Below are 12,034 nucleotides of genomic sequence, written 5' to 3'. Positions count from 1 at the left end.
TTTTTTTTTTTTTGCATACATGCACTTTTTGGGGGTTCATATATGTGTCTCGGCTCCAGGATGGCATGTAAGTGTACAGTACACGGGGAGCACGCATGCTCCTGATACCAAATGTGCCTGTGTTTGTGGTTCGAGTGCTTGTTGAAGCGTGTTTGTCTCATTGAAAAATGTACTCTGAAGTAAATGTTTCTCATCTGGGGACAAACATACATCAGTCAGCCGTGCAGCACATTATATATGATGGTGGAGGAAGCTTTTTTTTTCCTCCACCCCCCTATCACCGCACTCATCCCTTCGTTTTCCTGCATTTTTCACTCTCGATGTAAATGCCGTCACGGGCATATAGATAGCATTTCTAACTCGACCTGATCAGCGCTTCTCTTCCCAGGACCATTATGTACATACGTTACGTTTAGAGCGATCACTGAATAAAGACACTCAGTTGTTTAAGAGAGTCCGGAAACCCACTCATACAAACCCAGGCACTCGGACGGAAAACATCAACCAACAAAGCGGTCGAGACACATTTGATCTTAGCTTTGCTGTTAATAGCCAAACAAGAAATTGCATAATATTATGGATTGTAATTTTAATTGAATTAATTTCAGAGGACATCGTAAGGCACTGATGGTGTCATAAAACACTTGTTATAGCTGCTGTTTATCACACTGATGTAAATTATGCCCAGTGATTGCTCAATGATGCTTTACTTCAGGGACATGATGTTGGGAGAAAAAAAATGTAATTGGCTCCAAAGGGCATATGATGTGTTGGTGCTGTGAGGGAGAAACACAAAAGAGGGTTATTTCCTCTCCAGCTACGTTTTTCTTTTCCCTTTTTTTGTTTTGTTTTGTTTTGTTTTTTTCGCCGGCTGACATCGCCGTACTGTGTCGCTTTCTGCTTTTCATGTAGATGGAAGCAAAATTTAAAAAGCGGAGCACATCTACAGTATGTTGGGTTTTGTTTAGAAAAGAGACGTGAGCTTTCTGTGTATACGAGGGGAAAAGAAGCCTGCTCCTGCAAAGTAAATGACACTAGAGTAGAAATCATTATGAAGTATTGAAGATTGTAACGGTCTTGTGTTACCATCAAAGCTGCAAAATCTAATCCTGTGTGATAATATAAAACAAGCATATATAGTTGCAGTCGTTACAGGAATATAATTGTTGTTATTATCATTTCATTTTTTAGATTTTAACATTTATATGTTATAAGTGTTTTTTTTCTGACGGCATCATAACAACTTTATCATCTTATCAGCCCCTGACTTGGGAGTTGATGTGGTCAGCAGGACAGATGAGTCATGGGGTCTGTGTGAAGCAAGAAAACTGCCCTGGACAACATGGCTCAGCACACTGACAGCTGGTGCACCCTTGTTGTTGTTGTGTGTGCATTTGAGGTTGTGTGTCTCTCAAGAGAAAAGCAGCTGCAGACAAATATCAGGGCAAAACTTGGCGTGTTTCTTTTAAAAAACGACAAGAATTTTAAAGAAGAAGAAGAAAGAATCCCGGTTTCTTTACAGGAAAATCTGCAGGAGTCCAAACAGTGGCCTGGCCCCAGGAACTCATTCACCGTATTGTAGCAATTAAAACAGTGTCATGGCTGTATGATCAACAAGGGAGACGTTTAGCGTCCGCTGTTTGTTGTTTGCGCTTACAGAATAATCTGGCAATGGGCTCGGATGCATTTCACAATTAACAGCGGCCCGAGCCAATCACACTCAGCGGAATATAATGCAGGGCTGTACGTCTTGATTTGTGCACTGACCCGCAAGAAGTTAGTTAAGTGGCTGATACTCCTTATGTGTGCGAGCGAGCAAGCGCGTGTGCACGTTGACTTTGAAGTATGTTGTGTCGTGACAATAATCTAAGCCAATTTAGTACGCATCAGCCCTCCATTATGGGTTTGACATAAAGCGGTGCGTGACTTGAATTCTCTTCCGTAAAATGACAATTTGCTTCTCAAAAGAAATTACGTGTTTAACCTCATTAACCTAAAGCACATGCACTAAAACGGAAGGCTAACCGCCCTCCCTTGCACCCCTTGTGACACACTCAAAAACACAAATTGGCAACATCATCAAAAGTTGAGAGTTCGCTCTGAATGTGACCCCTTGCAAATGGGAAGTCGGTGGCGAGTTAACATCGGTAGTTCGTCGAGTCATTTCACAACTTGTCAGCCTTCTCGGGTGGCTTGGGTTTCACTCTGTTTCAACATCATCTGTCCTCTATGAGATGATTAACCTGGCAGGTGCGAGGTGAGTCTCGCCTACTGTTTTAGTGAGCTGTCGTCCTCAGTCTGCAGGGAGTACAGGGGGGTCAGCCCAGCCGGCTAATGGCCGTAGTCACAAAGCTGGAATCGGGCCCACTTGAAGAACTGGCCATCATTAGGAACAACACATTTTCAAACAGCCTGACCTGCCGGGCCCACGCTGTTTATTAGCAAAGTTTTTGGCTCTCCTTTAAAGCAATTATATTCTCCATCCAAGATGAACTGTGGCCTAAACGTACACTCGCATGCGCAGTCAGTAATGTCAGGCGCTCGAATAGAAAGCTGTCTTTTTTTTTTTTTCCTCTGCAAATGCATGCAATAGGAAAATGTGTTCGGAAAATGAGGAAAACGGGGAAAATGGCAACGTGTCAGCAAGTGATGTATGTCGTTCATTGGACACAGAACATTTAGTTTTCATTAAGAGTTAAACATGTACACGCAACATTAATGGGGTTCAGTGACAGCAGCAGCGCCGCGCCTCACTGTATCTCATCCTGATAAATTAGCAACTCAGCACACAGGGGTACAAGGGAAAGAAAGGGAGAAGAAAGAGAGACAATAATATAATGTGTAGTGGGGGAGGAACTGACAGATAATGTCTTCATCTGAAGATTGGTATTTATGATGCAATGTAATATTATCCCTGACCCGGGCATCGGCAAGCTGTAAGGATGAACAAAGGCCGGGCGAGGGAGGACGACAGGAGTGGGGGGGGAGAGAGGTCAGCACGAGTGCTGGCGTTTTCATTGTGTGAGATGTGGACTGCCGTCCTCTCCCTCCGCACGGGGAGTGATGGAGAAGGTTGTTAATTCCTGGTTTGTCAGCCATATTGGATTCAGGGCAGTAAATTAATATCGCACTCCTTTTAGAGGGGTTTTATTTTGGGATTTACCGGTCTCCCTTGAGTGTCGGTGGTGTAAAGAGGTTATTTCCCTCTTTCTACTCCGTTCTGTGTCCTCTCGCTATCTCTCGCGCAAGGCTAATATGTTTAGAGAGAGCGAGAAAGTGTGTTCATGGAGGAAGGATGTGTGCGCTGCAGGCTCTTTTGTGTCACTCAGCATTTGTATAGCACATTTTTCAGCGAGAAGTCTGCCGTAAATTGCGGCATCATCCGAGCAAGGACAGCTCCCTATCTCCGAGGTGTTTCTCTTCCCCTCCCGCCTCCTTCCTTTACATGTCATTTATATGTCATGTTAGATTTTAAAGGAATAAAAAGACATCTACTGGATATAGGAAGTGATTTTAAGTTAACAGGCTGTTTAGCTGTCAGTCATCAACCTTCCCTGCCTCGTGCCCTGTCGTGTTTAATGTGGGTAGAGTTAGAGTCCCGGATGAAGAACCATATAACACAGTGTGAAGTGGCCTAGTCGTTGAGATGGGGATTTATGGCTGCTGGTCCATCAGTGGTGATGTTAAAGGGCTGTGATTAAGAGCTGGAGTAAAGACATGGACTTTGCTATCCCCGTGACCCAGCCAAGAGTACGCGAGGCCGATCTCCGTCACTGCCAACTCTGCTCCACGCAGCTCCGTCTCACTTTTTTTTGCTCTTTGTCCATCTGTCTCTCTCTGTCTTCTTCTGCCTCGCTCGTGTGCATATGTATGAGCTCAAATTCACCAAGGACTCCCAATCCCTGCATTAGATATTTTCTTGCGTTTTCGCTCACCAGTCAAGCAGTCACAACAACGAAGTACGACAAGGTTCAGCTCCTGCTTTCATGACAACTTGAAATACTTAGAAAGCTTTTCTTTTTCACTTTTATTTGACATCTCTCTGAATATCTTTTTCCTCCTCCTCTTTATCCTCCAAGGTTCTGAGCACGCTGCCACGGCGACGCTTCCCGCCGCCTTCTCGGACCTGTTACCTCACTTCCTGGTAGAGCCGGAGGACGAGTACATCGTAAAGAACAAGCCGGTGACTCTGACCTGCCGCTCCACCCCGGCCACGCAGATCTACTTCAAGTGCAACGGCGAGTGGGTTCACCAAGATGACCACTTGATTGAACGGACTGTTGACCCAGCAACAGGTACACCAGACGCAAAATCTGTGAACCACATAGATAACCAATTTTCACTGAATTATGCCTCTATTTGGACTCCTTCTGTGCAGTGTTTCAACCCAGATATGAGCCAGTTTTCTTTTCTTTTCTTTTTTTGCATTTTGTCTGCTACAGATGTATGACATGTGCAACTTCATAGAATCATTATGTAAAGTGTTTGTGTGCTGAAACCTGGATTTGCAATTTGCCAGTGATTACTGTGCTCCATCGGGCTCTTGGCTCATCCTCCAGCCTATTTAGCCTGCCAGTCTCATAATAAGCACATTGGTTTCAGTCTCAGAAATCTTCTCGATCACCTTGGAGACCTGTTTGTTTTTCTCTCCGTTGTGCTGCAGTCCCCCGCCTCCACCATCAGTGTCATAAACATGTATGACACTGATGTGGTGTGATTCAGCAGCGATCTGCAAAATTCAAACCACTCATTTACAGCCTGACAACTGATTGGGAATGAGAAACGTGGCCGTGACAGGTTTTTCTGCGGGTGGGTGGGTGGTTGGGTGGGTGGGGGGGTACACGTGCACACATGCACTTGTGGCTGGCTGTACATAGCAAAGCCATGTTTGAAAAGCGGATGAAGTGCAACAACTGAGAGATGCATGAAAAGATAGGCACATCAGTCGGCTTCTTCACACAGACACAAAGGGAATTCAGGAAACTCTGAAGAGAAATTTAATCAGAAATATATTAATTCATATGCAAACACTGCCGCTTTGTTTTAAGATGAAGAGCTCACAGTTTTAACATTTTATCCATCTGGGCTACAGGGTTCGGAATTAACATTCAGCACCTCGGCAAATGTAGGCACAAAAAAAGGCATGCTCATCTAACTTTAACTGTCTAGATATCAATTCAGCCTGAAACTTCGGTAGGTGAGGACGTCTGATCTAGTCTCCAAAATTTTCCCACAACGAGGCTTTGATTGGTGTACGTGCAGGCTTGTCCCTTCCCGTTCTGCTCTTTTCTTTTTTTCTTAATAAAACAAATCTCCTGTTTTTGTTTTCTAATGAGCATCTTTGAGAAATGTTTGGTGATTTTAAACTTCAAATTCTCCCAGGTACACAGCTTGTTTATAGCTCTTCCTGTCGTGTCTCACAACCTCGCTGTCACTCACACGCCGTCTGTCGATGGCGGGCTGTTTTGGCTTCTTCTGTTTTTTCTTTTTGGCATCAGGGTCTTTAAATAATGGCAACAAAACAAAAAGTATGAAAAGTTGATTGTAGTTCTTTGCTGAAAATGGGAGGGGGAAAACATGAGCACACAAGGGAGCGCTTGTGTGATTTGCATCATTAGGAAGAAATTCTCAGCGAGTCAACAGCGATAAAATTTGATTTCCCTTCTTGTGTTAACAGCTCTGCTCTCACAGTTTGGTACAGTTGTTAATCGGAGTGATACGAATGGAAGTGCTTTTTTTAGTTTGTCAAATAAATGGTCAGCATCTACTAGCCACGGGTGAGTGCAAACACTTAGCAAGCCGTGACGTGCAGCGGTTTTACTGCTATTCTGTAAACAAACTTCATAATGTCGCAGCCAATAACTGTCCAATAATCTCCTTTTAAAAACATTATTATTGAAAATCAAAATATCAGAGAAACCTGGCTGCAGATTTCTCTCACGTGTGCACTGGTTTCTTTGCAGCTCCTTACCGGCACACGTGCTCGTGACAAAAGAAAGTAGAAAACGGAAAAGTGTGGCAGCAGTGCAGCTGGCAGAAGAAGAGATAATTAATTAGAATAATTACATGAAAATTGCGACTGAAATTGAAATTAACACGAGCGCTCTAGAAACTTTTAAAGTGGCCTCTAGCTTTTGATTACTTTGAAATTCTGGCTTGTTCAAGCCGTTAACACAAGTGTTACACTCTCTGGTTATCACGTCTTTTGTCGCTATCCTTCCATTCATCCGTCCACCCCACTAAATGCTTTTCGAGTGAGGTTGGCGTGGGGCTGGAGTTGAGCCCAGCTGGACAAACAGCCCTATGCGCTCAGACAATCGGCCAATTACAAATCATCAGTTAATTTAACTTGTTATTCTTTTGTAAAGCCACTGGGCCAGCGTCTTTAAACAACATAGTCAAAATAAGTATTCATGTAAGCAATGTTCCTGGTTACCTGTATAACCTTGGGTTTCTCTGTTTAATTTATGGTCTGTCCACACTGCATTTCAGACCGTCTGAAACCCCCGCCCGCCTGATAGGTGATATCTCTTTAGCTTATTTTAACTCAGTGTCTGGCTGGATGGGTTGTCAGAAAATGTGTTATCACTGTTTTTACACAATATTTGCTCCTGTTTCTCCGTTCCAATTTATAATGGCTGTTCTTTCTCCCCCCCCCGGTCCACTTTTATAAGAGCTAGAAAAACACACTTGATCTCAGATCCGTTTTGAACAGTGCGTCTTAAGTTGAGAGTGACCTGTTTATTTAAATAGACACGCTGACTGGATGATGTACAGTCGCTGATATGCAGCGAGCACCGGGTGACGTTGTGGAGGCTGCTCCTTAACTTCGATCTGCGGGATATGAATAGTTTTGTCAATAGCTAAAAAGAACATGACGTGCCCCATAAACTGCTGACTTTATGGGGAACAACATTACTAATGCGATGTTGCTCTGCCAACGTTTAATGATGATGGACCATTTGCCATGTCGTTATGAGCCGTTATAGTTGGCATTTATTTGTCTATGAAACAAATCCGTCGTGCTGGGTGCCACAGACCCCCCGCAGCAAGCGAGGGTCTCGGTCTTTAGAAACCCTGTGAAGTTCCAAGGCTTCCTCGCAGCTCCGAATATCAGTCTGCAGTCCCGCTGCCTTTGATGAGGGATGTTTCATATGTGGAGCTGTGCAGTTATGAAGGACGCGTGGTTGTCCAGAGGTAAGGCTGCTCCAAGGTACCTGCATCGATCTCTCAAACACTTGTGCTGTTTAATGTCAGCACTGCCCCGAGGAGTTTACTGATGGCTCCGTCTAATCCCACTTCTTGCAAGAAATGTGTAAGGTGCACACATCAAACAGTGGTAAAGCGTGCGTGCATGTGTGTGTGTGTATGTAGCACAGGCTTGTCAGGTTGTTCTTACCCTGGATGTCACACTCACACCGGACTCTAAACTCGTACCTGTTGCCAAGCAACCAGGACTTCTGTCACACCAGAAGCTGCCCGATATCAACATCCTGCCTTAAGGTGGGAGGAATGAGGAGTTTGGACTTGTATCGAACTTGAAAAAAAATTATTGACAATTTATACCTGGTGGAGCAGTGGGAAAAATCACCTTGTCAAAATAACACATTTCTACTAGAGACATTTTGAACATTTTTCTGCGTGATTGCAGTTTCTCCTGCCCGTGTTTTGCACCCAGTGCTTTTGCTATTAAGAAGGCCAGAGATGTAAATGGTCACATGATCAGCCAAAAGCTGTCAGAAAGCTCCTGAGTTATCAGCCTCGGTTTAAGCTGATTAGCATTCTTGTCAAGGGTCCTCCTTTCTTTTCTTATGCAAATGAAAAGGATGCTCTTAATTGCAACAATAAATTAATAGAAATTGCACACAAACACATCAAATCAAGAGTCACTGTCGGAGATGTTGTGCAGATTTATTGCTTATTGTCCTCTATTCAGACGGGATTTTTCTTCCAGTCTTTGATGGATAAGTGGCTGTTCAACAATGAGGCACACATGCAGTTTGAAGTTTTGATTGTGAAAGAAGCAGCAGGCCCGCTGTCGTGGTCTGCACTGTCCGTCGATTTTTCTCCATTCTTTTCTCATGTTTTCGTGCCTCCCTTGTGTACTTTGACAGCATGCACAGTGTTGACCACCGATTTGGACTCTTTGATGTATTTATTTTGTTAGCATCAGTGTTGTGTCCTGGTTGCACACGTGTGCACCTGTGTACACGCTCAAAAAGCATGCAGGCTTCTAAGGGTCTCCTCTGCAAACATTTCATATCATTTTATATCATGAGCTGTAATTGAACATTTTAATCAGCTGCCTCTCCTGCGAGTCCTCTTGGGCTGCAGCTGGTAGAAGCTGGTTGCTGTGCTGTGCAGGCTCGGTGAGATCTGAGTAGTTTATGTGAAGCAGTTCTTTACCTGCTGGAGATTCTGGTCATAAAGGGAACAGATGCTCAAGCGGCTGAAAATAAGAGTGAGGAGATCGTCCGCTGATGTCAGTTGTTAAAGATGTCATTCTCTCACATCAGCGGAGAAAAAAAATATGTGTCGGTGTGAGTTTGTGTGGTCAGCAACTCTTCCTGTTATATTTTGAAGGATTACTGCATTTCTTGCTGCTTTATCGTCCCCTCTAGTTTACCTGTGCTTCATTATTACCGCACATCCATCTCTGAGCCTTCCCTCCACATTTTCCTCCACACCTTTGATTCTCCATTTGGTAATTATTTTTCCTACTTTGGCTTTGCCGGCTTTTTCCTGCCTTTTTTCTTTCACTGAAGAACCTTTCGTTAATCTCCAGCACTTGCCTGCCTGAAAAACCACCACCAGTGATATTGGTACAAAAATAAATGAAAGGTAATAATTAAGCTGTTTGTCAGCAAAAGTGTGAAAAATTTATTATTCATTAACCAAGAAAAACACCTCCACCCTCCACCCCCCACCCCCAGATGTTTCTGAGCCCGTTTGAGTATTTTGGAAAATGTTTTAATCGGCAGTGAAACTTATCAGGGTGAAATTAGAGTTAAAACTTAACCTTACTTATTATTGGAGTTTCACTCAGAGCCCTACTGAAACCTTTTTGCAGCATGCTCTGGCTAAGACATGCAGACAATAATTGACTATATATATAACTAATAATAGAGTAATAACACGTTGATAGGCAATAATAGTGTTTGTTATATGGTGTCATTAAGTCCATACAAATAAGTCAAATCTGAAACAATATCTTCTCAATAGCAACTGAGCATTTTAAACTAGCACATTAAATTAAAAGCTAGAAGAGACGGTGCCTGCTTTCTGCAGCCGCGATTTGAACGTGCAGAGACTGGGAGAGAGAGATAACATTTTCCAAAGTTTGAGCAACTGTGGGAGGTTTGAGGCACGTGGAGCCGCGTGCAGAAAGAAGAGATAAGGTTGGATTGCACCAAAAACAATTTGCGTTACAGCTCTAAATCTATTAAACTGGAGAGCAATTCTTATTTGCCAAGCAGGACGGAGCAACATGATTACATTCTGTGCACTAGCATGTAAATTTGACTCAACCTTTTTTTTTTTATACCTATATTGGACTACAACAAGTTGTGATTTACTGTCATCGCTTGATGTCATTGTAAGGTATCACTAGATTATGTCATATATTGATACCGCAGACCTATCCTAGTACTACAGACCTGCATTTGTGGAATACGGGCAAAACAGTGAGCACCAGGTTGTGTGACATAAGTTAAGTTGAAGCAGACTGCTTGTTCTGAGCATGTCTGTTCACCGAGGCACTCAAAGCATTGAAGCAACCTGCCGTTGTCTGCTGTGATTACCGCGGAGTGAACATCAAGGGATTCCCTCAGTCCTAATCGCTTTTGGTCATGCTGTTGTTCCTAAAGAATATCAAATGGGAAAACAAAACTGATCAAAGCGAGCCCAAGAAGTGATCGATGAATCCTTCACCTTCACGCAGCCGAACGGAGCAGCAGAAGGAATACGGGATACGTGGCTGTTTCTGACACGAGCTGGTCTGACCCAGCGCAGCAGAGGTAATATTCAGCAAACTCCAAACATGGTCGGTCCCAGCGCTCAGACAAACGTTAAAGCAAGTGGAAGGGTTTAAATTAATAACTGACCCAGGTCTGACGTGCCGGCATGTTTCAGTCAGACCGCTCAGTATCCAGGCTCGGGCTGTAGAAAACATGACATGTGGATAACTGTCTACGGGAGATGTGACCTCTGCCCTCATCAGACTGGTCTGCTTATTGAATCTGATTCAGAGCAGGAAAGACAAAAGGAGCGCTCGGCCCGACGCTGTGCTGTTTAGTTACAGTTAGACTTCCTCACGCACCTTTGTGTTTCATAACACACACACGTACACGGAGCTGCTTTCAGAAACTCCTTTGAACATGGAAAAGAGAAGAGATGTCACAATTTGTCCTTCCTCTCTTGGTTTCAGTGTCCAGTATCGATCCGTCCTCAAGTCTATGGGTTCTCATTACCTGTCCTCAGTAACTTATCTCAATTGTTATGGATGTGACTGCTTCCGAAGCCTCGGACAGCTCTGTGTCTTTCCCAGGTCGGCGAGAGGAGACGTCTGGCGAGTCCTAATAAAGACATATCCCCTCTGAACAAATCAATGCTGACAGTGTGTTTGCATAGATTAGGAGATTCTCCCACTCTATGATTTCTCATCAGATGCATGATGAGGAGAAGGGAGATTGGCATTTGAGCGGAGGCTTGTTGTATGGGGCCAGGCTGATTTGATTGTGTTTGCATTTCATCTGCCAGCATTGATGGAAACGATTTTGATCCACGCTCCGCGTTGTCACCCAGCAGCAGACCCTCTCAGGTGGAAAATACATGCATTTCACATTCCTATTTCAATAAACCTCTGCAACCGCCTTATAAAGATGGGAGATTATATTTTCTTTGTTGATTGAACCGGATGTCGACAAGGCTCCTGAAAATGAAAAGAGAACATGATGGAGAAAATAGCAAACACTTTCTTTGTACCTTTTGAAATAGTTTATCGTTGAGTCATACGCATGATATTAATAAACTAATATTCTCTTTTTATAACACCGCAAATCATTTAAAAGGCCTTTAGAAAGGGACTATAGCCCATCCCTAAGAGGGTTTATCAGCATCCGCTCTTGTCCTCTGTCAATCCTTTGAAGTCTAAATACCGCGTATGACGTAGTCGGTAAATCTTTTAAAGCCATCTACCAGTTTTGGAAAATAACTAATAATGTTATGACAATACAGGGCTAGCCCTGATGTCTGCAAACCTGAGAGGATTCATTTGTATAAAATATGTTGGGGGGTTTGTTTGGTTTTTTTTTTGACTCACTCGATTGGATTGTGATGTGATGACATATTTAATTTCTGATCTGAGGGGGAGATAAGCTAGGCTAAGCCTAAATGATCTGTAACCTTTATTTTAATACCTGAATACTTATCTGTGGTATTAAAGCAACCAATCGCCTCCCTAACACCAGCTCCCACCCACTCTCCCCCACTCTCCATGTCTGTGTAATACACATTTTCTTTTCTTTATTCTCTCACATCTGTATAGGTCAACATCACGGATGCCTTAGAGGAGACGAGCTCCTTTTACACAAATGGCATTTATTTGAAAGCGGTAACGAGCAAGCTGTCATTTCAGCGTTGTCAAAATTCGGGTGAAATCAGGACAGAGGTGTCCCAGTGGTGCTGGGGCCACACAAAAGTGATTAAACGTGATCTTTAGCAGAATATCGAAGAACAGTCCTGTTGCAGTTTAAGCAAAGCCCGATTGGTCCGCGAGCCAGGATCTAATGAACAGAAGGAAATAAGAGAATCAGTGGGGAAAAGGACAATATAGTCCTAAATGAACAAAATGGCCTTGTACCACCTGCTAAGCATCGATCAGTAGCCAAAGGGACTAATTGATAATGCATTATTAGCTGCTTCCCCATAATGGGACTTGTATTTCATCCTGCCCTTGATTGCAGGACGGAGGGGAAAGGATTTGGCAATGAAGCACTGAAAAACAGATGGCAAGGTGAATTGTTCCCGTGACACA

At 43.5% G+C, this 12,034-nt stretch overlaps 1 protein-coding gene across 4 annotated transcripts in view; it reads left to right on the top strand.

Annotated features, from left to right (window-relative positions):
- The window catches only part of unc5a (unc-5 netrin receptor A), a 149,884-nt gene that overhangs the window by 73,152 nt on the left and 64,698 nt on the right, over positions 1–12,034 (top strand). For all 4 annotated transcript variants that reach the window (XM_005719673.1, XM_005719675.1, XM_005719674.1 and 1 more), the window contains exon 2: positions 4,080–4,295. In XM_005719673.1, coding sequence (XP_005719730.1) covers positions 4,080–4,295 — 216 coding nt within the window. The remainder of the gene's footprint in view (positions 1–4,079; positions 4,296–12,034) is intronic.

This window comes from Pundamilia nyererei, unplaced genomic scaffold (assembly GCF_000239375.1).
Source record: "Pundamilia nyererei isolate P.nyererei 1_Seehausen unplaced genomic scaffold, PunNye1.0 scaffold00001, whole genome shotgun sequence".
Classification (NCBI taxonomy): domain Eukaryota; kingdom Metazoa; phylum Chordata; class Actinopteri; order Cichliformes; family Cichlidae; genus Pundamilia; species Pundamilia nyererei.
Note: the sequence above shows the minus strand (reverse complement) of the source record. Positions and strands in the feature narration are given on the sequence as shown.